Genomic DNA, 24,162 nt, shown 5'->3' with positions numbered 1-24,162 from the left:
TTTTTTTTTTGGTACCTTTTAAGGGATCCTTTGGGATGGTTTTTGTGTTTGGGATTTTTTTGGGGTACATTTTAAGGGACCACTTGGGATGGTTTTTGCATTTGGGATTGATTTTTTTTTTTTTGGGTACATTTTTAGGGATTAAGGGATCTCTTGGGATGGTTTTTGCATTTGGATTTTTTTTTGGTACATTTTAAAGGATCCCTTGAGTTATTTTTTGAATTTGTTTTTTTTTTTTTTTTTTTTTGTTTTTTTTTTTTTTTTTTTTTTTTTTTGTTTTGTTTTGTTTTGTTTTGTTTTTTTTTTTGTACATTTTAAGGGATCCCTTGGGTACATTTTAAGGGATCCCTTGGGTTATTTTTTGCATTTGGGATTTTTTTGGGGTAAAAATTTTAAGGGATCCCTTGGGATGGTTTTTGAATTAGGGATTTTTTTTGGGGTAAATTTTAAGGGATCCCTTGGGATGGTTTTTGTGTTTGGGATATTTTTTTTTGGTACATTTTAAGGGATCCCTTGGGATATTTCTTGCATTTGAGATTTTTTGGGGGTAAATTTTAAGGGATCCTTTGGGATGGTTTTTGTGTTTGGGATTTTTTTTTTTTTTTTTTTGGGTACATTTTAAGGGCGTCTGGACAAGGTGCAGGAGCAGATTTGTGTGGATCATCCCAGGAGGTGCCAGGTATTCCCTGCTGCCAGGAGATGGGATAATTCCCATCCTTGGGATCACCTGGGCTCATCCTCTGAATTCCCTGGCTTGGAAAGTCCTCAGGAGCCCTCGTGCCCACACAGAACCTTTTAAAAGTGATTTTGGCAAGCAGAGGCCACTGGACTGAGCCAGAGGTGAGGCAGGAAGGTGATTATTGATAATAATCAATAATCAATCAGGCTGATTATTGATTTAATGTCAGGGATGAGGAGGAACCAGCCTGATTTGGGGCCAAAGCCCTGCTGGCTGTGTGTGGGAGGCCAGGGAAGGAGTTAATGCTGTGGAACAATTTCCCTGAGGAAAGCTCTGCCTGGGCTGGTTCCTGAGAGCCTCTCGGTGTTTGCTCCTCGCTGCCACTTCTGATCTCCGACTCCTCCTGAAATTCCATGGGGAGGTTCTGGAAGTCCTGAGCAGTGCAGGCCCAGCGTGTCCTCACCCCCTTTTAGCCCCTTCCCACGAATATAAATCCCTCTGAGCAGCGTGGGCAGCGTCCATCCCGCATTCCCCGGCCCCGCTCTCTGCAAGAACCGCAGCGCAAGAGCCTGGATTTGCTTTTTCCTTTTTTTTTTTTTTTTTTTTTTCCCCCCTGATTTTTTCTGAGATGACATCACGGTTCAGAGCTGTTGCTGCGCTGACAGCGTTGTGTCACCCTGGCAGGAGCAACGCGGGCTAATTTTAGCCCAGGCGGTTTTTAGGTGACACTTTCAATAAGGGCAGGAATGGAAAAGTTCAAGGGGCTCTCAGGCAGCTTTGCTGGGGGCTCCTGACGGGCCCTGATGGGGCTGAACCAGCTCAGCTTTGATGCAGGAGTGAAGGGAAGAGCTGAAGGAATCAGGGCTGGCACCCAAATTCCCAGCTCTCGTCTCACTTGGGAGATCAAAGGATCCCAGAACGATTTGGGTTGTAAGGGAGCTGAAATCTCATCTCATCCCTCCCCTTCCATGGCAGGGACACCTGCCCTGCGCCTCGGGCATGCCAGGGATCCAGGGCAGCCACAGCTGCTCTGGGAACTCCATCCCAGCCTCTCCCACCATCAAAGGCAGGAATTCCACCCCAATATCCCCCCTGAACCCCCTCCCTGTCCATGGAAAACCGTCCCCTGCACAAAGTCCCTCTCTGTGGTTCTTGTGGCTCCTGCAGCCACTGAAAATCCACAACTGGGGCACCCCGAGCTCCACTTCTCCAGCTGGACAATCCCAACTCCTGAATTCCCAATTCCTGAATTCCCAGATCCTGATATCCCAGTTCCTGATTTCCCAGTTCCTGATATCCCAGTTCCTGATTTCCCAATTTCTCAGTTCCCAATATCTCAATTGCCAATATCCCAATTCCTGATTCCCCAGTTCCTGATTTCCCAGTTCCTGCTATCCCAATATCCCAATATCCCAATTCCTGCTATCCCAATTCCTGATATCCCAATTCCTGATTCCCCAGTTCCTGATTTCCCAATTCCTGCTATCCCAATATCCCAATATCCCAATATCCCAATTCCTGCTATCCCAATTCCCAATATCCCAATATCCCAATTCCTGATTTCCCAATTCCCAATATCCCAATTCCTGCTATCCCAATTCCTGATATCTCAATTCCTGGTATCCTTCCCTCGCAGAGAAAGTGCCACGAGTTTGCTGAGCATTAAAGTGTTGAATTTAACGACTTTTGAAGCAGCTTTAAGCCCCCTCCCCTGGGCATTTCCATGATTCCAAGGACATTAATGAATGAGGATCTCATCCCATTTCCCCACAGGATTTTCCCACCTCCATGTGCCACCTGGAGCTCCCCAAAATGAGGAGATTGGATCTTTTTCTCTGCCCTCACTTGCATTATTTACTGCTCAAAATTCCACCTGCTTGCACAGGAGACAGGGCAAAAATTCCTGAATCCAAACGGGGAAAACTCATAAATGCATTCTGGGTTTGTTAAATGGTTTGGATAGATAATGAATCATCTGCAAATATTTGATTTCATTAATGGTAATGTTATAGCCTGTGCTTTTTCCTTTTCCAAACAACATTTTAGAAGCTTGAATAAATACAATAATTGAAAATTAATTTAAAAGCCTTTTGAAACCGAATTTGTGTTATCTGAAATAAAATTCTGTGTTCAGGTCAAGCTAAAACATTCATCAAATCACCCCTAAATGACTCCTCCTTTCTCTTCATTTCTCACTCTGCTCAGGGCAGCAGAAAACTCAATTACTCTGCAGGTTCTGAGCATGTAATTAATAACAATAATAATTAATTACAGGCATTCTTCCACTGTGCTTCACTCATTAAGGAGTGAAACCCTTCCTGGGCAGTTTGTGACAGCCCCTTGAGCTGAGCCTGAGCTGGGTTTAATGCCTTCAGGAGGAGGAAAATGTCATTTTTGGGTCTTTTTCCCCATGGGATGTTCCAGTCCTGCCCTTTCCAGGTAAAAGCCAGGTGGATTTAAAAAGCAATGGGGGCAGGACTGGGAATGGGAATGGGAATTGGAGTGGGAATGGGGATGGGGATGGGGATGGGAATGGGGATGGGAATGGGAATGGGAATGGGAATGGGAATGGGAATGGGGATGGGAATGGGGATGGGAATGGGAATGGGAATGGGAATGGGAATGGGAATGGGAATGGGAGTGGAATGGGAATGGGAATGGGAATGGGAATGGGAATGGAAGTGGAATGAGAATGGGAATGGGAATGAGAATGGGAATAGGAGTGAGAATGGGATGGGGATGGGAATGGGAATAAGAATAGGAATTGGAGTGGGAATAGGAATAGGAACTGGAGTGGGAATGGGAATGGGAATGGGAATGGGAATTGGAGTGGGAATGGGAATAGGAATACGAATTGGAGTGGGAATAGGAATTGGGGTGGGAATGGGAATTGCACTGGGAATTCTCTCCTGGCAGAGCTGCTCTCCCTGCCCAGCTCCATTAGGAATTGCAGTGGGAATGGGAATTGCAGTGGGAATGGGAATTGCACTGGGGATTCTCTCCTGGCAGAGCTGCTCTCCCTGCCCAGCTCCATCCCCAGCTCTGCCTTCCCCAGGCATCCCGCAAGGCCGCTGTTAATTAGGCTGCTGTTAATTAGGCCGAGCCTCTCCTGACCCCTCCGGAGCCGGAGCCGGCAGGGGCTGCCTGGGAGCAGGGCTGGGAACAAAGGAGAGCCCAGGGGCTCACGGGGAGCGGAGGAGAAGGGCTCAGCTCTGCTGGGAACGGGGAACGGAGCCGATGGATGCAGCTGCAGCCCCCGTGCTGCTCAGGGCTGCACCAATGCGGGGTCACCCTGGGCAATCCTTGGCTCTGCCTTTGGGCCCTGCTCGGTGCAGGAGCTCCTCGGAGGGCCCTGGAGCTGGAAATCAGCCGGATTTGGGCTTTCCCCGGAGGATCCTGGGCTGGCACCCCTGGGAACAGCCGAGGGTGTGCAGTGGCACGGAGCAGAGAGAGGATCTATGTGCATTTCGTTCTGTTTGAAGAAAAGCCATCGGTCGTGAAGCCTACAGCAAGAGGCAGAGGAAAATTGGGGTTTTTTTTGGTTTTATTGTTTTGGTTTTTCACAGAGCCAAAGAGTGGAGTTGAACTCCCAACTGACAACGCTCTTGCTCAGAAGGAAGACTGAACATCTGCATCACGCTTTTCTTTTTAAAATTATTTCTTTTGAGAAAATGCTTCTTAACCTCCAAGGTTTTCCTCCTTTGGAGCCGAGGCAACTTTTGGGTGTGAAAATCCTGGGCTGGGTCACCTATTCCTTCAAAAATCAATGTTTCGGGCAAGTCACACTTCATTGTTTCACACTCAGACCAGGAAAACCATAAAAGCGCTTTCACTCCAAACTTTTCCACCACTCCCCCCGAAATTACCACTGAACCCCAATTAACCCCTGGTTGTCTTTGAAGCGAAGGCGTTGTCAGGAGCTGAAATTGGGGCTCGGAGCTCTCCTAAAGCAGAGCCCCCGGAGCCGAGCGCTCCCCCAGCCCCTCCTGGGAGGATTTTGGCTGCGGGATGCTGCGCTGAGCTACTCCCACCGCCCGGGCCCTCCCCCTGGCCCGGCTGGGGCTGCACCTTTTCTGCCCTGCCCAGGAGCGAGCCCTGCACTCCTCCTGTCCGTCTGTCCTGCCCGGGAGCGAGCCCTGCGCTCCTCCTGTCCGTCTGTCCTGCCCACACCTCCGCCGAACAAAGGAGCTCAGGGCGCATCCCCAGGACCCGCAGGTATTTCACCCCTTTCCGCAGCTCAGCTCATTTCTCTTTATCTTTTCTTTTCTCTCTCTGATTATGTCTCGCGTATCTGTTTTTTAATTGATTTCATTTCACACTCGCAGCCTCGCCTTGGAAATGTTTTCCTGCTTCCTTCCCCAGCCGGGTTAAAATCTGATTTTTAGGGCTCGGTTCTCTCAGTGCCTTTCTCACAAGTGGGGTTTGCTGGAGTTTCTCAGCGCTGCAAGAGAACTTTTGGAGGCTTTTATTCCATTGAAGCTGCGACTCTCTGGCGGCTGTAAATGACTTTTCCATGCCTGTGTGAGCTCTCCGGGAATGTCCCGTGTATCGATCATTTGTCAGGCTCCTCATCCCCCCGCGGGGAAATGGATGCAGCTGGAATTCCTTCGCTTTAAATCGCTGCACTGCGAAACTTTTCGTGCCTTTTTCTTTCATTATTTTATTTTTTTTTTAATTTTTAAAAAAATTTTTTTTGCCACTTTTCCCTTCCATGTGCCCCTTTCCTGGGGAGCTGCGGGACGGGGAAGGAACACTCTGCCTTTTGTGTGGCTGGAGATAAGCGCAGAGCCAGGCTCGGGGGGCTGCAGGGAGGGCATTTCTTTGTCTCCTTTCCCCTTCCCACCCTCCTCACTGCCTGCGTTTGAAACCTTAGAGCCTGAAACATTCCTGCCCTCCAGAGCTGAGACATTCCCAGCTGGGACGCTGGGAGGGAAATTGAACTTTGAATTCATTTTAATTATTTTTTCCATTATTTTTAAGGTTTGGGATTTTTTTTTTTTTTTTTTTTTCTGGTGGGGTTTTTTTGTTAGTTTGTTGGGTTGTTTTTTTTTTGTTTTTTTTTTTTTTTTTTGTGGTTCAGCCACATTTTGTGTCCTGTCCGCGCTGGTTCTCGAGGCTGGGCAAGCTGCAGTGGGAGAGCAGGGGGGACAGTCAGGGGTGGCTCGGGGGCCTCTCCTTCCCCACCCGGGGCCTCTCGCAGCTCAGATTGTTCCAGGAGGATTCCTCATCCCTGCAGCGCCGCATTTTGGGGGCGCCGAGGTGAGAGCAGCCCCCCAGGAGCAGGAGGATGGGGAAGGATGGGCTCCCCACGGGCAGAGCTGGGGGATTTGGGTCGGGGTCCCCTTTGGAGCCTTTCCCTTGGGATTCCTCATCTCATTCCAGCCTTGCCACCCCTGCCTTCTCCTGAGCCCCCCGAAATCACCCACCCCATCCCTGGGGCCACCTTGGGGGGATCGATGCCATGCCAGGGCTGTCCCCATGCCAGGACATGGATGGGCTGGGATCCCTTTTAGAGCCTTTCCCTTGGGATTCCTCATCTCCTGCCCCCTGATCCCAGCCTTGCCACCTCTACCTTCTCCTCATCCCCTCAAAATCACCCACCCCATCCCTGGGGACACCCCTGGGGGCATCAATGCCGTGCCAGGACTGTCCCCATGCCAGGACATGGATGAGCTGGCGTCTCCTGGAGCACAGCAGAGCTGTGGGATGGTGGCCCACGAGCAGCAGCTGCTCTCTCTTGACGTTCTCCTCCTGCCTTGGAGGACTTTGGCTGCTCTTTGTTCCTCCATCAGCAAAACCAGCGTGGGGCAGAGCCACAGCTCTTGGGCATCTCCTGCTCCCCAGCTCTTGGGAAAGGAAGATCTGGGGAAAGGCAGGGGTGGGACTGGCACTGGGGACGCTGAGGCGGACCTCAAAAACGAGAAAACCCTCCAAAAATCTCTTTTCCTTCCAGCAAGGGAGCTCCAGGACGGGTCCTTGGCGCGCGGGGGCTGCTGCCACAATCCATCCTCCTCCTCCTCCTCCTCCTCCTGCTCCTGCTCCTCCTGCTCCTCCTGGTGCTGCGAGGGCAGCGGGGAGGCTGCGGCCGGACAGAGCTCCCGGGGCGCTCCTGGACGCGGGGCCGGCATGGGGGATCGGTGGCTGGCCCGGCTCCTGCTGGGCTGCTGGGCCCTGCTGGCCGCGGCGCAGTACGAGGGGGACCTGCAGACGGACAGACTGACGGCCTACGAGGACAGACCCCCGAGCAGGGTGAGGAGAAGGGGCCAGGACTCGCTGCGAGGGTGAGTTTGGAGCTCTTGGCTCTCGGGTGAAGCGGATTTCGGGTGGGTGGCACAGCTGGGCTGGCAGGGTCGCCAATTCCCTGAGCTCGGGAAGGAGGAGCTGGATCTGGGGGGATCCCGTGGGAGCAGTGCTGGGCACTGAGCTCCTTTTGGGGTCTCTGAGCTGCTTTTGGGGTCACTGAGCTCCTTTTGGGGACACTGAGCTCCCTTTGGGGTCTCTGAGCTCCCTTTGGGGACACTGAGCTCCCTTTGGGATCTCTGAGCTCCCTTTGGCATCACTGAGCTTCCTTTGGGGTCACTGAGCTCCTTTTGGGGACACTGAGCTCCCTTTGGGGTCACTGAGCTCCCTTTGGCATCACTGAGCTCCCCTTGGGGTCTCTGAGCTCCCCTTGGGGTCTCTGAGCTCCCTTTGGGGACACTGAGCTCCCTTTGGGGTCTCTGAGCTCCCTTTGGGGACACTGAGCTCCCTTTGGGATCTCTGAGCTCCCTTTGGCATCACTGAGCTCCCTTTGGGGTCTCTGAGCTCCCTTTGGCATCACTGAGCTCCCCTTGGGGACACTGAGCTCCCTTTGGCATCACTGATCTCCTTTTGGCATCACTGAGCTCCCTTTGGGGTCTCTGAGCTCCTTTTGGCATCCCCTTTGGGGATGGAGGCATCAACTCCTGGAATTCCAGACAATGGGGGATAGAGGGATCTCCTCCTGGAATTCCAGCCTGTGGAGATGGAGGAATCTCCTCTTGGAATTCCAGACTCTGGGGATGGAGGAATCTCCTCTTGGAATTCCAGACTCTGGGGATGGAGGAATCTCCTCTTGGAATTCCAGACTCTGGGGATGGAGGAATCTCCTCCTGGAATTCCAGCCTGTCCAGATAGAGGGATCTCCTCCTGGAATTCCAACCTTTGGGGGTGGAGGCATCTCCTCCTGGAATTCCAGCCTTTGGGGATGGAAGGATCTCCTGGAATTCCAGCCTTTGGGGATTGAAGCGTCTCCTCCTGGAATTCCAGCCTTCATGGAAGCGAATCCTTGAAACAATTCTGGGAAGTTTAGTTACGGATCAATGTCGGGAGGTTGGACCTGATGGTCTCAGCAGTTGTTTCCCAGTTTTGTCGTTCTGGGATCTTCCCTGGCCTGGCTTTTGCTGCTTGGAGGCCTCGGGCTCCTGTGCTGCTGTGGGATTTCCTTTGGGAAAAGCAGATCAGTCCCAATTCCAGGTTTGCTTCCCTCACAGTGAATGAACCAAGGGGGAAATGTCAATAAAGGTTGGCTCAGCTGCTTAAATCTTAAATCTGGGTTTGTTCCACCCTGTGGGCACGTGGGTGACCTCGACAACTGTGTTTTGTGGAATTATCTCTTCCCCAAAGCCACCCAGCGAACGTTTAATCCCATTTATCCCTGGTGTCCATTTAGCAGCTCGGGTCACCACTGCAAATATTTGCTGTGGCTTTGCCTTCCCAGCTTTCCCTTTCAGGGAGATAAAAAACCAGCTCCAGCCTGGGCTCGGGGCTTGCAGGGAGGAATTTGGGATTCCAGAGCTGGGATTAAAGCCCAGCTGAGCTGGAGATTCCCTGGGCACCACCTGAGGGTCCAAAATTGTGGATGTTGGGTCTGGATGGAGGAAAATGGACAAAGGTGGAGGATTTGCTGTTGGATTTGAGGGTGGAGCAGGGCAGGGCTGTTCTCCCATGGGAAAACCTTCCCAGGGCTCCTGGGCTGGTGCAGCTCTGCTTCGTTTGTCCCCTGAAAGAATTTCATTCCCCAACGCAAGTTAATCGGAGTTTTCCCTTCCCACACGTTTTATTCCAGCTCCCAAAGTCTTTTACAACGTTTCCCTGACGTTCCTGGAGCATTTTATCCATGTTTTCCTTTCCAAAAAACTGGTGAGGGATGGACACATCCAAGGGCTCCAGGGACGGTCACCGACCCTGACAAAATTTGGATTTTTTCCTTCCCTTTGGGGATTTTGCCCTTTCCTTTGAGCATTTTGCCCTTCCCTGCTGGGTTAATGGTTGGGATGATCTCTGAGGTGTTTTCCAGCCCTGATTCTCCTGGGATTTATCTTTGTCTGTGCCTCCTTTTCCCCCTCCATCTCCAAATTCTGTTGTTTCCCAAACGGGACGAGAAAACAGAACCCCACCAGAAGTTCAGAGAGGAAAATGGGACTCGGGTGATTTTTTTAGGGAGTTTTTTTAATCTCTGGGAGATAAAAACACCCAAACATTGGTTCAGTTTCTCTTAAACATCACCCGCAAGTGGCACAGACCGCTTCCTGTGGGTTTTGCAGAATCCCAGAGTGGTTTGGCTTGGAAGGGCCTCAGAGATCATCCAGAATCCATCATATCCATGGGGTGGGAGGGAGGAGCTGCTCCCAGTGGCTCCAGGTGGCCAACAGAGCTGTCCCTGCTCCAGGGCCCTTGAGAGGCTTTGGGAAGAGGCTCAGGCCAAAGAGTGGGGCTGTTTCTGCTGCAATTATATTTATTTAGGGCTCATTCCCATCCCAGCCTCCTTCAGCAAAGGGAAAAGCATGAAATAAATGCAAAGAGAGGATTAAATGCAGAATAAACAAGGCTCTTATCCCAGCCCTGCTTCCCCAAATAACAATTAATAAAGGCATGGGGAGCAATAAATCCCAGCCCAGGCCCGGCTTTAATCCGGCCTTAAACCCATTAGAGGAGAGACAATTTCAAATGAGCCTCTCCTGAAGGGCCCAGCCCTGACAAATCCCGTTCTGAGGCAAGGCCTGGGACGGGATTATTGCTTTATTATTGCTTTATTATTGCTTTATTATTGCTTTAATGAACTCTTGGGCACTTTCCAGGGGTTTGTGTGGGACAGAGGGGAGCAGGGCTGGGCTGGCACTGCCATTGCCACTGTCCAAGGAGGGGTAAAGGCCTGGCTTTAACCGCAGCTCATTAGCTCAAGCCCATTAATTACCGTTAATTACCAGCTGGGCCCTGCAAGTGAGAAGATGGATGGGGAGAGATGATGGGAGAGGAGTTTGTGGCACCAAATTAATTGTGGGCAAAAGGAAGCAGCTTCCAGCTGATTGCTGACACCTCCTCATTTCCCACTGGGGATGGACAAGGAAATGCTGGAGATGCAGAACAGGAGCTCAGAGGTTCTCTAAAACTTCCCTGAGCTTGGATTTTCCATTGGTGGATGGACAGGGAAGTTCTGGAGATGAAGAACAGGAGCTCAGGGGTTCTCCAAAATCTCCTTGAGCTTGGATGCAATGGAGAGGGAAACCCAGGGTTGGGATTTGGGGCCAGGGGACACAAACGGGCCTGGAGCTGACTCAGGGGTGATGCTAAAGGCCAAGGATGGAGCCCCAGCACCTCTGAGTGTCCCCAGAGAGGGGCACAGGGGGTTTCCAGCAGGATTTGCACCCCAGTCCAGCCCTGACCCCGCGGTTCCACCGGGATTTTAGGGATGGAAAGGTTTCAAAGCCACGCGGAGGTGGCACCTGGGGACATGGTGAGCACCTCAGAGTCTTTTCCAGCCTCAACAATTCCCTGATTCTCTGAGCCAAGGTGCTCCTAAGAGCCACCAGAAGCTGAAATTTCCCAATTTTAAACTCAATCCTGGGTTTCAGGCAGCCAGAACCCCTCACTGCGGGGTTGGAAAAGCAACGATTAAAACCCTTCAAAAACCCCAAATTACCAAAAAGAGCCGCAGATCTCCCCGAGGAAAGGTGCAGCTGGAGTCCTGCCCCTGTGATCCAGGCAGCTCTGGAGCACATTCCTGCTCCCAGCTCCACGTCCCAGCCTCGTTCCCCGTGCCAGGGCCGGGATACTACGGACAACACCAGCACCAACGTGAAGGCAGCGCTTGGAAACCTCTGACTCGAGGCTTTTGTTCCTCACTTCTCCTCTGGGCCCTGATTTACGTTGTGAAATGGTTGATCTTGGCCCTCCCGGCCGTGGCTGGGCTCCTCTTGTTTTTGGCAGGGAGAACATTGGAATGGCAGAGGGATATCTGGCGGGGGAGCCAGGGGTTGTATGGGTTTTGTCTGGAGGTTTTAAGGGCTGCATTTGAAGTTGTGATTTATTTCAGAGTTTAAGGAGGGAGAAGGAAAAAAAAATAATAAAATGGAAGGGTTGGTAGTGCTGCGTTCCAAATGAAAGTGTGAAGTAGTTCCTGGAAATCTGTTGGATTTTTAGTCTTTTTTTCAGAGGGAAAGGTTCCTTGCTGGTCTGTGGGGGTTGAATTAAACGTGCACCAAGAAGGGAGATTTTCCTGCCATCACTCAGAGGAGATGTGGGAAGAACCCAATAAAGGGGGAAAAATGCTCTTATGGACAAAGCAAAGGCGTTTAACAAGATTTTAATAACATAAAAACATAAAATAGAAAATAATCAGGATTATTGGGCTTGAACCCAGAGCAGCTGCAACCCAAACCCTGCACAGCCTTTGCACGACTTTCCTTCTGCTTTCCTTCATCCCTTTGATGAAACCGAGTAAGAATAATTTAAAATATTAAAAATATTAATTCCACCTCCCAGAGGTGAGGCCCTGGAGCAGAATTCCCAGGGCAGCTGTGGCTGCTCCATCCCTGGAAGGGCCCAAGGCTGGGTTGGAGCACCCTGGGACAGTGGGAAATGTCCCTGCCCTGGATTTGGATGAGGTTTATTTAAGGCCCTTCCAGCCCAAACCAGTCTGGGATTTTATGATCCCGTGTTTCTATGTGCTGAGTTTGGAATATTTCTGCGCTGGCAGTGTCACACACCCAGATTTCTGCTGGAAGTTCTGAGCTTTGTGGCTTTCCCTTGTGGTGCAGACATTCAGCACCTCTCACCTCTGAACACCAGCTCTTGGAACCAAAAATAATTGGAATTGTTGGGGCTTGAACCCATTCCTAAAGCCCTCAGGAGCTGCTTTGGAGAAGCAGGGATGGGTTCCAGGTGGGAGGAATTTGCAGCACCTTGTCCCATTGAACAGGGGCAGGTCTGATTTTCCCAGGGGGAATTCTGGAATTTTTTCCGCTGCAAATTCCTCATCAAACACAACCAGGCCTGGGGGAATGAGCAGAGGACTCCTCAAAGTGAGAATTCTCTGAAATAAACCCCCCCGTCAGCATTTCCTGGTCAGTGCAGAGCGGGACGCAAACCCACCCCAGGACCCCAAAGCTTTGTTCGGGATCTGCTCTGACACAATCCCAAATCCCTCGGGGTGAAAAACGAGCTGCATTCCCAAACCCACCCTGGCATCTGGCACCAGAGATTGCCCCCTGCGATGCCAGCAAGGCCAGAGCTGTCCCCAGCCATTGTCAGAGCCGATCCCAAGGGCGCAGCAAAAAATCCGGGCGCGGAGCGAAACCCTGAACGTCCGCATTGGAGAGGTGGGATCGTTCATTGTCCCTGGAAAACCGCAGGCTGAACTCATCCACATCCATTCCGCCTGAGTTTCACAATGAGAAAAAGGCTGCGGGGCAGGGGGGTCGGAAATAATCCCCCCAAAAAAAACCTTTCCCATCTCTTCCTTAAAGAAGCTTTTCCATGGAGAACAGACACCCCTTCTTTCAGCGCTGAAAATCCTCGTTAACCTGGGATTAGGTAAATTGTCACTGGCGAAGCAAAAGGTGGCTCTGGAAGGTTGGGAGAACCTGGAGTCAATGGTAATTTTTAAAAAAAAAAGGTGAAAAAGTTGGGAATTGGCTGATGGGGTTCCCATCCAGCATTTCCCAGCCCAGGGCTCTGTTCCAGAGGGCTTTTTCTCTTTTTTCTCCTCTTTTTCTTCCTCTCTTTTTCCCTCTTTTTTTTCCTAATTTTTTCCCCTCTCCTTTTCCTCTTTTCTCCCCTCTTTTTCCTTCTTTTTTTCCCTGTCTTTTTCCTCTTTTTTTCCTCTTTTTCTTTTTTCCTCCTTTTTATATTTTTCCTCTCTTTTTCCTCTTTTATTCATATATTTTCCTCTTTTCCCCTCTTTTTTTCCTCCCTTTCTTTTTCTATTTTTCCCCTCTCCTTTTCCTCTTCCTCTCTCTTTTTTCTTCTTTTTTTCCCTCTCTTTTTCCCTCTCCTTTTCCTCCTTTTTCTTTCCCCCCCCCTCTTTTTCCTTTTTCCTCTTTTTTCCTCTTTTATTCATATATTTTCCTCTTTTTTCCCCGTTTTCCCTCTTTTTTGCCTCTTTTCCCCCACACTGAAATTCCCGCTGCTCCCTCCCTGTTAATCGCTAATCCCGGCGTTTGTTTAAGAAGCACAAAGGCGATGCCGAGCGTTTGTTTTCCCTCTGTCCTTCCTTCTTCGGGTCACATTCCCCTCATTTGCATAATTCTCATTAGCTAATGAGCCCTTTTAGAGGCACGGAAGGTGAGAAGGGACGAGCCAGCCATGGAAAAAACAAAAAACGCTCCAGGGCTTTGCCAGCTCTGGGAAGAGCCCCAAGGAGGCAGAGCTGAGAGGGAAAAAAAAAACCCTTTGGATTTTAAAATTTAATTTAAAAAATTATTTTATTTTTTTTTAAATTATGTCCTCATCCCTGGCAGTGTCCAAGGCCAGGTTGGGTGGGCTTGGAGCAGCCTGGGACAGTGGAAGGGTCCCTGTCCCTGGCAGGGCTGGAATTTCAGGAGTTTTCAGGTCCTTCCATCCCAAACCATTCTGTAATTCCACGATTTTAAGACGTCCCTTTTATCCTGACCTTTCTGATGGAACTGAGGGATCCCAGCTCTGAGCAAGCTGCTGATAACTCTAATTTTATCCCAAATTTGCTGAAGGTGATATTTTATTTTTTTTTCCCCCTCACAAACCAGCGTTGTCCTTCTGGCGTTTTTGCCTTGGGATCTCATTCCCTTCTCCCCCTGGGTCATTGCTGGGCCATCATCAATCCCAGCCCGTCCAGAGTGGGTTCTCCCCATGGTTTATTTTGAAACTCTGCTAATTTTTAGCAGATGCTCAGCAAGGTTCACTTTGGGAGGAACAATTGGCATTTTTGGGTTTCAACCTCCATCTGCCTGCGTGAAATCCTGGGGTGAATCCCTTTGGGAAAGAGGTTGAGTCTGTCCCCTAATTAAAAATACTCCACTTTATCCATCCCATTGGATGAATCCACTTTGTCCATCCCTTCTCCCTCAGTCCATGGGGTTGATGCCTCATCCTCCTCCTCCTCCACTGATTTTGACCAAAACATCCCAAAATTACAAACAGGAGGGAACGGAGGGAAACGTCCCTCAGGGAGCTCTTCCTGCCGAGCCTGGATTTATCCAAAAGCCACTGAAAAACCCCAAACTGTGTTTGATTTTTCAGCCCGAACGTCTGCGGCTCGAGGTTCCACTCCTACTGCTGTCCTGGCTGGAAAACTCTGCCTGGAGGGAACCAGTGCATTGTCCGTGAGTATCCCCCTGTCCCTGCCTCCATTTCAGCCACCTGATCCACCTGATCCAGGGATTTCCCTGCTCCCAGCCCTGGGCAAGGAACCCCCAACTCCTGGGAATTCCCAGCTCTGCCGCTCCCAGTTAAACCCAGTTGGTCCCAGTTACTGAATTCAGATTTTAATCCTCTCCTCGAGTGTCACTGTGTCCCCTGGCAGTGCTGTGGGAACTGGAGGCTCCCGAGGAAATGACTGATGATTAATGGAATTAATAATTCCATTAATCATTAATTCCATTAATCATTAATTCCATTAATCATTAATTCCATTAATAATTCCATTAATTGATGGGGACACTGCAAACCTGGTGTCACCAGAGGTGTTGCCCAGCAGGAATTTGCATTTTAAGGGGCCACGGGGAGGGTGAGATAAATCTCATTTGGATTGGGAATTGGGAGGGTGATTGAGGTAAATCTCACCTGGATTGGGAATTGGGAGGATGATGGAGATAAATCTCACCTGGATTGGGAGTTGGGAGGATGATTCAGATAAATCTCACCTGGATTGGGAGTTGGGAGGGTGATTGAGGTAAATCTCACCTGGATTGGGAGTTTGGAGGGTGACTGAGGTAAATCTCACCTGGATTGGGAATTGGGAGGATGATTCAGATAAATCTCACCTGGATTGGGAGTTTGGAGGGTGACTGAGGTAAATCTCACCTGGATTGGGAATTGGGAGGATGATTCAGATAAATCTCACCTGGATTGGGAGTTGGGAGGGTGATTGAGGTAAATCTCACCTGGATTGGGAGTTTGGAGGGTGACTGAGGTAAATCTCACCTGGATTGGGAATTGGGAGGATGATTCAGATAAATCTCACCTGCATTGGGAGTTGGTAGGGTGATTGAGGTAAATCTCACCTGCATTGGGAGTTTTTCCTTCCTGTCTGAGCTGGAGAATCCATGAATTGGTGATGTCCTGCATTTCTGTGGGATAAAGATGGGATGGAATGGGATTGGATTTCATTTCATTTCATTTCCCACTCCTGCTGTGCCCACAGAGGTGCCCCAGCCCCTCCTTGGGTGATTCCTCACCTGAGGGATGAATCCAGGGCCAAAAACAGCTCTGGGAATTGCCAAGGGATGGTCCCAGGGGCAGAACCAGCTCTGGGCATTGCCAGGGTGTGATCCATGTCCTTGTGTGCCCCCAGCAATCTGCAGGAATTCCTGTGGGGATGGATTCTGCTCCCGGCCCAACATGTGCACCTGCTCCAATGGACAGCTCTCCCCCAACTGTGGCTCAGCTGGAGGTGAGGGAATTCTCCTGCCCATCCTCATTCCCTGCTCTGCCAGAGGGCAAAGGAATCCAATCCCTGCTGCCCCACCCTGACCTGGGCAGAGCCCACCCAATGTTCCACCTTTCACGATATATTCTGTGCTTTGGGGTGCTTTCCCTGCAGAAATAAATGGGATTTTGGAGCCTTTTGAGGTCTCAGATGGAGAGGGACATCCCAAAGATTGATTTCCCATCAGTGCCCAGCTGCAGAGATAAAGAGACCCCTCAAAGGCTCAGTCAGGGGGTGTTTGGGAGAAGGAAATTTCTGGGATTTGCTCCAGATCCCCGGAGCCTGCAGCCCTTGGGGAGGGGAAGGTGCTGGAGGCTGGGTCCATGTGGGAGCAATCAGGGAGGAATTCCAGGAATGCCTGGAGCCCTGGGAGCCCTGCATCCATCTGGGCACGGCCCTGGCATTCCCGGGACAGGGGAGGCCTCCTCTGCAATCTGCAGTTCGCTGTTGGGGGCTGGAATTCTCTGCAAAAACAGACAAATTGTGCATTCCGTGCAAAAACAGACAAATTGTGCGTTCCAGAGGCAGGGAAAGCCACCCTGCCTCCTCTGGAATAACAAAGAGCGGAGTTTCCTGCTTGGTGTCCTACTCCAGAGAGTAAGGATGGTTTAGGAGTGCTCTGAAGGGTGTTTAGGTGGAGTAGTGAGTGAGTAGAGACAAAAACCCCACAGCTGATCCCTGGCAGAGCCACTGATCCCTTCCAATAATTTGTAGGACAAATCCAATTCAATAATGGGAAAAGTTAACGAGGATGAGCTGTCATCCCTCCTTTTCCCTGTCATTCCTCCTTTTCCTGTCATCCTCCTTTTCCTACAACTTTGGCCTCTGCCACCCTGGCAAATCCTGCCAAAGCCTTGCAATTCCTGGTTGGAAGATGTTCTTCTGCATTCCAGATGCCCAGGGGGTTCCAGCAGAGGCCAAAGTTGGCAGGAGCTTGGCCCCAGCTCTTCCCAGCCTGGAATTGGGGTTGGAGGAGCCTCCATGCCATAAATCCACTGGGAGCTGCCAGATTCCATCCCCTCCTCCCCCAGAGCTGTGGGGTTTTTGTGTGAAATCCACTTTTCACATGATGTGTGGTGTTTTTTGTGTGAAATCCACTTTTCACATGATGTGTGGGGTTTCTTGTGTGAAATCCACTTTTCACATTATTTCCTCCGACCTCGGGCCCTTTCACACCTAAATCCCTCTTTGGGCTGCTTAAATCCCAAATTCCTTCACCAGGCAGTGAGGAAACAGTTAAAGCCAACACTCGGTGTCCTCCACAGCAAGGATAAAACTCTTCCCAATTTATTTATTGCTATTGTTTTCCTGCAGTGCCTCAGTCACATCCAGTGGGTCATAATCCTGTGGGAAAGCTGAGCTCTCACATGGAAGAATGGACGATTCGTGCTTTTCTTTCCAAATTCCTTTTAAAAAAAACCTCTCCCAGTAACTGGATCTTGTCAAGGAGGCCACGTTCTGTTTGCAAAAGCAGGAGAAATATCTTAAAGTTGATGATTTTCCTCCACCAAGGAAATTCCATCCCCCCCAAACTCCTCAGAGGGCTTTGGGAGGGAGGAATTTGGAAGATTAGACAGCCCAAAGTGTGAAAAGGATTGAAAATGGAGCAATAATAGAAAACAGAGATAAAAAAGGGTGGGAAAATATTGGCCAAGTGTAAAATCCTGACAGAAAAGATTATGACAGGGTTGTGTCAAAAACAAGGGAATTATCCACGGCCTCCTTTGCAGGAAGGACAAAGCTGGGAAAGGTTTGGTTGGGGTGGATTCCTTAAGGAAGTAAAAGGATGGATGGCTTTGGTTTGTGGGGAAACCAAAAGGCTGGGATGGAGCTCAGGGAGTGGGCACATCCCCAGCCTGCCACAGCTCCAGGAGCCTTTGGAAAACCCTCTGGGATGGGATTGTTGGGGTGTCTGGGGTCAGGAGCTGGATCCCTGACCCGGGGAGCCCCTCCCAGCCCAGGGCAGTGTCCCCTGTCCCTGAAGGGATTCCCAGGGTGACCCTGTCCCTGTCCTGTCCCCAGTGCAGAGCTGCAGCGTGCGCTGCATGAACGGGGGCAGCTGCTCCGAGGAGTCCTGCCTGTGCCAGAAGGGATTCACGGGCACCTACTGCGGGCAGCGTGAGTGTGGGGATGGGATTGGGGTGGGAATGGGAATGGGGATGGGATTGGGAATGGGAATGGGATTGGGAATGGGAACAGGTCCTGCCTGTGCCAGAAGGGATTCACGGGCACCTACTGTGGGCAGCGTGAGTGTGGGGATGGGAATGGGGACAGGGATGGGGATGGGAATGGGATTGGGAATGGGTCCTGAGGGATTCACGGGCACCTACTGCGGGCAGCGTGAGTGTGGGGATGGGAATGGGATGGGATTGGGATTGGGAATGGGATTGGGAATGGGTCCTGAGGGATTCACGGGCACCTACTGCGGGCAGTGTGAGTGTGGGGATGGGATTGGGGTGGGAATGGGAATGGGGATGGGATTGGGAATGGGAATGGGATTGGGAATGGGAACAGGTCCTGCCTGTGCCAGAAGGGATTCACGGGCACCTACTGCGGGCAGCGTGAGTGTGGGGATGGGAATGGGATGGGAATGGGATTGGGAATGGGTCCTGCCTGTGCCAGAAGGGATTCACGGGCACCTACTGCGAGCAGCATGAGTATGGGAATGGGGACAGAGATGGGAATGGGATTGGGAATGGGTCCTGAGGGATTCATGAGCACCTACTGCGGGCAGCGTGAGTGTGGGATTGGGATTGGGGATGGGATTGGGAATAGGGAAGGGCACCCAGGACACTCCAACATCAGCACCGTGTTCTCCTTCCCTCAGAATCTCAGCCCTCTCTCATGACCAGCACAGCTCTGGATCAAAATACAGATTTTAGACATCATTAATGGATGAATTGATTTCCCAGTATAGTGTGTAATATATTAGTACAATGTAGATTTTTCAGTCTATTATAATATATAGATAATAGATATGGATATTATTGTATATACTATATTATCTGTATGTAATATATAGATAGTATAGAATATATTATAGAGAGAATATATAGATATGTTATATCTTCTACTATATGACATATTCATAATATAGAATTTAATGTATAGTATATTCATAATATATCTCATATAGTATATATAATTAGATAATATTATTATATATTATATAATATATGCATAATATATTATATATAATATACACCTATACATTACATATACAGTTATGCATCTCTATAATTATATATTCTCTTACTATATTATTATTATATAATTATATTTAGTATGTTACAATTATTATTATAAAATTATATAATTTATAAATTATATATATTTATATATTATATAGATATACATTATATAATATATATATATTCTACCATGTAATACATTTTAAGAAGCCTTTAGTTAGCAAATAAGCACCGTATCTTAGAAAGAATCTCTTCTCAATGAGATAATTTAGAACTTCCCAAATTCCAAATCCCTGTATCCACGTGGGAGTCACTCCCACTGAGGATTTTTAAAGACAAAATCCCCAATTCTCCCCAAACTCCCCCTCAGCTCCCTCTGATCCCTTGCTGCTGAAACTTCCCCGAGAGTTCAGCCAGAGGCAGAGGCTCCAGATGGGAAATTTCATCCTGAGCAGCAAAGGCTTGGGAAAATTCTCAGGAGCAGCAGCCCAGGCCGGGCTGGGACGTGCAGCCCTCACTACGTGCAGCTCCCAGCTCCATCCTGCTCTGCTCCCCTGGCAGGACATCCCGGCAGGCTGGGGAACGCTGCACCCCTGGCCCCATCCCAATCCAGTCCTGCACCCCTGGCCCCATCCCAATCCAGTCCTGCACCCCTGGGCCCATCCCAATCCAGTCCTGCACCCCTGGCCCCATCCCAATCCAGTCCTGTACCCCTGGCCCCATCCCAATCCAGTCCTGTACCCCTGGGCCCATCCCAATCCAGTCCTGCACCCCTGGCCCCATCCCAATCCAGTCCTGTACCCCTGGGCCCATCCCAATCCAGTCCTGCACCCCTGGCCCCATCCCAATCCAGTCCTGTACCCCTGGGCCCATCCCAATCCAGTCCTGCATCCCCCCTGGCCCCATCCCAATCCAGTCCTGCATCCCCTGGGCCCATCCCAATCCAGTCCTGCATCCCCTGGCCCCATCCCAATCCAGTCCTGTACCCCTGGCCCCATCCCAATCCAGTCCTGCATCCCCCCTGGCCCCATCCCAATCCAGTCCTGCATCCCCCTGGCCCCATCCCAATCCAGTCCTGCATCCCCCCTGGCCCCATCCCAATCCAGTCCTGCATCCCCCTGGCCCCATCCCAATCCAGTCCTGCATCCCCCTGGCCCCATCCCAATCCAGTCCTGTACCCCTGGCCCCATCCCAATCCAGTCCTGCATCCCCTGGCCCCATCCCAATCCAGTCCTGCACCCCTGGCCCCATCCCAATCCAGTCCTGCATCCCCTGGGCCCATCCCAATCCAGTCCTGCATCCCCTGGGCCCATCCTAATCCAGTCCTGCATCCCCCTGGCCCCATCCCAATCCAGTCCTGCATCCCCTGGGCCCATCCTAATCCAGTCCTGCATCCCCCTGGCCCCATCCCAATCCAGTCCTGCATCCCCCCTGGCCCCATCCCAATCCAGTCCTGCATCCCCTGGCCCCATTCAGCCCAATCCTGCATCCCCCTGACCCCATCCCAATCCAGTCCTGCATCCCCCTGACCCCATCCAGCCTGGGCTCAGAGCTGGAACTGGGCACTGAGGGGGCTCCAGGCAGAGCAGGGTCCTTGGGGGGCCCTTCCTGCTCTGTAGATCCCATCAATCCATGATTTCAACCAGGAAAATTCCTTTAGCTCCAGCTGTGAGTGCAGGGCTTCAGCTCAGGGTAGCACGACTAAGTCAGAAATACTTTAAGTCAGGAATATTTTAAGTAAGTCAGGATATCTTAGGTCAGGAATATTTTAAGCCAGTGACTATTTTAGGTCAGGGAGCACCCAAGTGCTGCTCAGAGCCCAGCTCCTTGCTCTGGGCACTCTGGGGTTAAATCCCTGCCCATCCATCCTTCCCTTCTCCCATTCCAGCTGTGCCATTCCTCACACCTTTCCCTGTGGGCATTTCCCTGTCTCTATCCACTCATCCCACTTCAATCCCAACGCTGAGATTCCAGAGGGCAGGAAATCCTCCCCAGTGCAAGAGGAGTGTGTGGCCTCTGCAGAAGGGGGGGCTCAGGCAGCAGCAGGGACCAATTTTCCCAAGGAAAAAACCCAAAAATCTCAGATTTCTCTGTGGATGCGAGAACACGGAGCTGAAACTCCAAACTCTGACACTCCAACCACCATGGAGGTGACGTCCCAGCACCACGGAGGGGCTCTCCAGGGGCAGGAGTGATGGAATTCTCTGTTTCCCCTCTCAGCTGTGTGTGAGAACGGCTGCCAGAACGGGGGCAGGTGCATCGGCCCCAACCGCTGCGCGTGCGTGTACGGCTTCACCGGGCCCCAGTGCGAGCGAGGTGAGCAGGGATGGGGGATAATGGGCTGGGATGGATGGGGAGGAGAGATCTCTATAGCCAGGCTGTGGAAATTTGGGTTTATTGCAAATGGCCAAGTGCAGGGCCGTGCTTGGAGGCGCCAGCCACGGCTCGGAGCAGAAAAGAGCGGTAAAAAGAAGTAAAGAGGATGAGAGAGTGAGGTTCCTGTTACAATACCTTAAATCTTCTTCTGGTCATGGAACTTGGGGTTCATTGCAAAGGGCCAAGTGCAGGGCCCTGCTGGGAGCTGCCAGCCACAGCTCGGAGCAGAAAAGAGAGGTAAAGAGGATGAGAGAGTGATATTCCCATTACAATACCATAAATAATCTTCTGGTCATGGAAATTGGGGTTTATTGCAAAGGGCCAAGTGCAGGGCCCTGCTGGGAGCTGCCAGGTTCTGTGTCCCCTCCTCCAGGTGACCCTGGGCTGTTCTGGGGGATGTCCAAGGCCAGGATCCTGGGATTCTGTGAGCCCCATCCCTGCCAGAAAGAGCTCACCCACCCCAAACCCATCCAGCTCCAGATTTACTTAAGGGCTTCACTTGAATTTACTTTGCCGCTGCCGTAAGGAGAAATAATTTGAATTTTAAATTGGAATAGCTCAGAGCAGGCTTGAGAGAAGAGAAGGGTAAAGAGAGTGGGGAAGAGTTTCAGGGTTGGAAGGGAGCTTAAAACCATCCAGGAGCACCTTCCACTATCCCAGGCTGCTCCAGCCTGGCCTTGGACTCTTCCAGGGATGGACATCCCCAATTTTCTGGACAATTCTCCTGTTCTGCAGCAGTTACAGAGTCTTTAAACTCTCTCCTTGCCTTTTCCCAATCGCTTTAGTTATGGAAAATGAGGAGGATTTCTCTCTTCAGTGCTCTACCCTGGGAGATTCCCCCCCAGACCCCTAAACCTGAGCTCCTCCTAATTTTTTCTCCTGAGATTCCCAAACCCACCCAGACGCTGGCTGGGTGTGAGCAGAGAGCTGGAAATTCCTGCAGGAAACTTCTGGAGAAGGCTGGAAAATCCAAGTGTAACGTGTGTGGAGAGAGGGGCTGAGCAAGGGGAGGCTTTGGGGCCGTTTTGTATAAAATTCTTTACATAAAGGAGCATTTTCACAAAGCCTGCAGAGATTTGGCCCGAGCCAGACTTGCGCGAGAGACAAAACAAATCCTGCAGCTGTGTCCACACTGCTCCTCCCTGCCAAGGCAAACAGAGCCGGGCTGGGAATGGTTCCTGGGGGGGGTTTGCAGCCAGGTGAGCGCCTGGGGTTGGCCTTGCGGGGGAAATCTGGGATTTGGGGAGCAGCTTCACCCTCCCGAGGGGAAAACTCCATCCCCAGGGCCGCTGAGAGCTGCAGGGTTTGTGTCATGGGGATCCATGGGGGTCCCCAGGGGAGATTCCAGCCCCTCCTGCGGCTCCGCTCCTCATTCCCAAGGGCTGAGTGATGAATTCGGAGCAGAGCCTGAAGCCCTTTGCTGATAGGGACAAAGGATAAATCTCCTCCCAAGGCCAGAGAGTGTCCTGGGCTCTGCCAGGTGTGGAATTCTCTGTGCTGATAGCTGGAGTGATGAGTGAGGAGCATAAACACAAACAGAACACAAGGAATTCCACCTCATTCCCTGGAGGTGGAATTCCAACTTCATTCCCTGGAGGTGGCGGAGCCCTGGAGGATATTCTCCCTGTCTGGATTCTCCAAACCCTCCAGGTTCTGTGTCCCCTGCTCTCCAGGTGACCCTGGGCTGTGCTGGGGGATGCCCAAGCCCAAATCCTGGGATTCTGTGAGCCCCATCCCTGCCAAAAAGAGCTCACCCACCTCAAACGCATCCAACTCCAGATTTACTTCAGGGCTTCGCTTGAATTTACTTTGCCGTAACGAGAAATAGTTTGAGTTTTAAATTGGAATAGCTGAGAGCAGGCTTGAGACAAGAGAGGGATAAAGAGAGAGGTGAAGAGGATGAGAGAGTGAGGTTCCTGTTACAATACCATAAATCTTCTTCTGGTCATGGAAATTGGGGTTTATTGCAAAGGGCCAAGTTCAGGGCCCTGCTGGGAACTGCCAGGTTCTGTGTCCCCTGCTCCAGGTGACCCTGGGCTGTGCTGGGGGATGCCCAAGCCCAAATCCTGGGATTCTGTGAGCCCCATCCCTGGCAAAAAGAGCTCACCCACCCCAAACCCATCCAGCTCCAGATTTACTTGAATTTACTTCTCCGCCGCCGCCGCAACGAGAAATAATTTGAATTTTAAATTGGAACAAAGTGAATTTCTGAGTGCTGAGAGCGGCCCCAGTCAGAGGCTGCTTTGTGCTGGGAGCAGAACAACCCCCCTCACACCTCATGCAGGAAATTCCCCCCTCCAGAGGGAAATACCCTGGAGCAGGCACTCACAGCATCCCAGCATCATTTCCTCCCTCTCCCTGACATCTTTGGGGGATATTTTGTGGAACCTGAGCTCCCATTACATCAGTGTGGGAGGAAAAGCTGCAGCCCACAAGGGCTGGGGCTGCTGGGGCCAGGGGCTGCTCGTGGATTTAGAGCAAAATGAAGGATTTTGATGTCATGGCTCCGCTTCCACCCTCCCTCAAGCAGGAAAAAGTGACTGAGTTCGACTCATCAGGTGATGTTTGGGGCTCCAGGGATGAAGTTTTTTTCATTTGGGGTTGTTTTTCCAGTCAAAATTAAATCTTCCCTGTGGAGCCTGTCCCTGGGATCCAGGAGCTTTTCCCAGGAACTTTTCCATTGGATCCAGGGAATTTTCCTTGGGATCCAGGAGATTTTCTCAGGAGCTTTTCCCTGGGATCCAGGAGCTCTTTGGGATCCAGGAACTTTTTCCTGGGATCCAGGAGATTTTTCGTGAGATCCAGGAGATTTTCCCAGGAGCTTTTCCCTGGGATCCAGGAGCTCTTTGGGATCCAGGAGCTTTTCCCAGGAGATTTTCCTTAGGATCCATGAGCTTTTCCTTGGGATCCAGGAGATTTTCCTGGGCTCCAGGAGCTGTGGTCTCTTCAAAGGGACCCTGAGCAGTGCCAGGTTTCCACCTGAGTGCTCGGGG

General features: G+C 51.0%; 1 protein-coding gene across 1 annotated transcript in view; it reads left to right on the top strand.

Annotated features, from left to right (window-relative positions):
* The first annotated feature begins 6,805 nt into the window (after positions 1-6,805).
* Positions 6,806-24,162, top strand: part of LOC131568790 (fibrillin-2-like) — a 70,052-nt gene continuing 52,695 nt past the window's right edge. Inside the window, exons 1-5 of the mRNA XM_058820864.1 lie at positions 6,806-6,960; positions 14,195-14,277; positions 15,468-15,566; positions 17,625-17,720; positions 21,014-21,109. Coding sequence (XP_058676847.1) covers positions 6,806-6,960; positions 14,195-14,277; positions 15,468-15,566; positions 17,625-17,720; positions 21,014-21,109 — 529 coding nt within the window. The remainder of the gene's footprint in view (positions 6,961-14,194; positions 14,278-15,467; positions 15,567-17,624; positions 17,721-21,013; positions 21,110-24,162) is intronic.

Source organism: Ammospiza caudacuta, chromosome 28, assembly GCF_027887145.1.
Source record: "Ammospiza caudacuta isolate bAmmCau1 chromosome 28, bAmmCau1.pri, whole genome shotgun sequence".
Taxonomy (NCBI): Eukaryota; Metazoa; Chordata; class Aves; order Passeriformes; family Passerellidae; genus Ammospiza; species Ammospiza caudacuta.
This window is presented reverse-complemented; position numbering and strand designations above follow the sequence as displayed.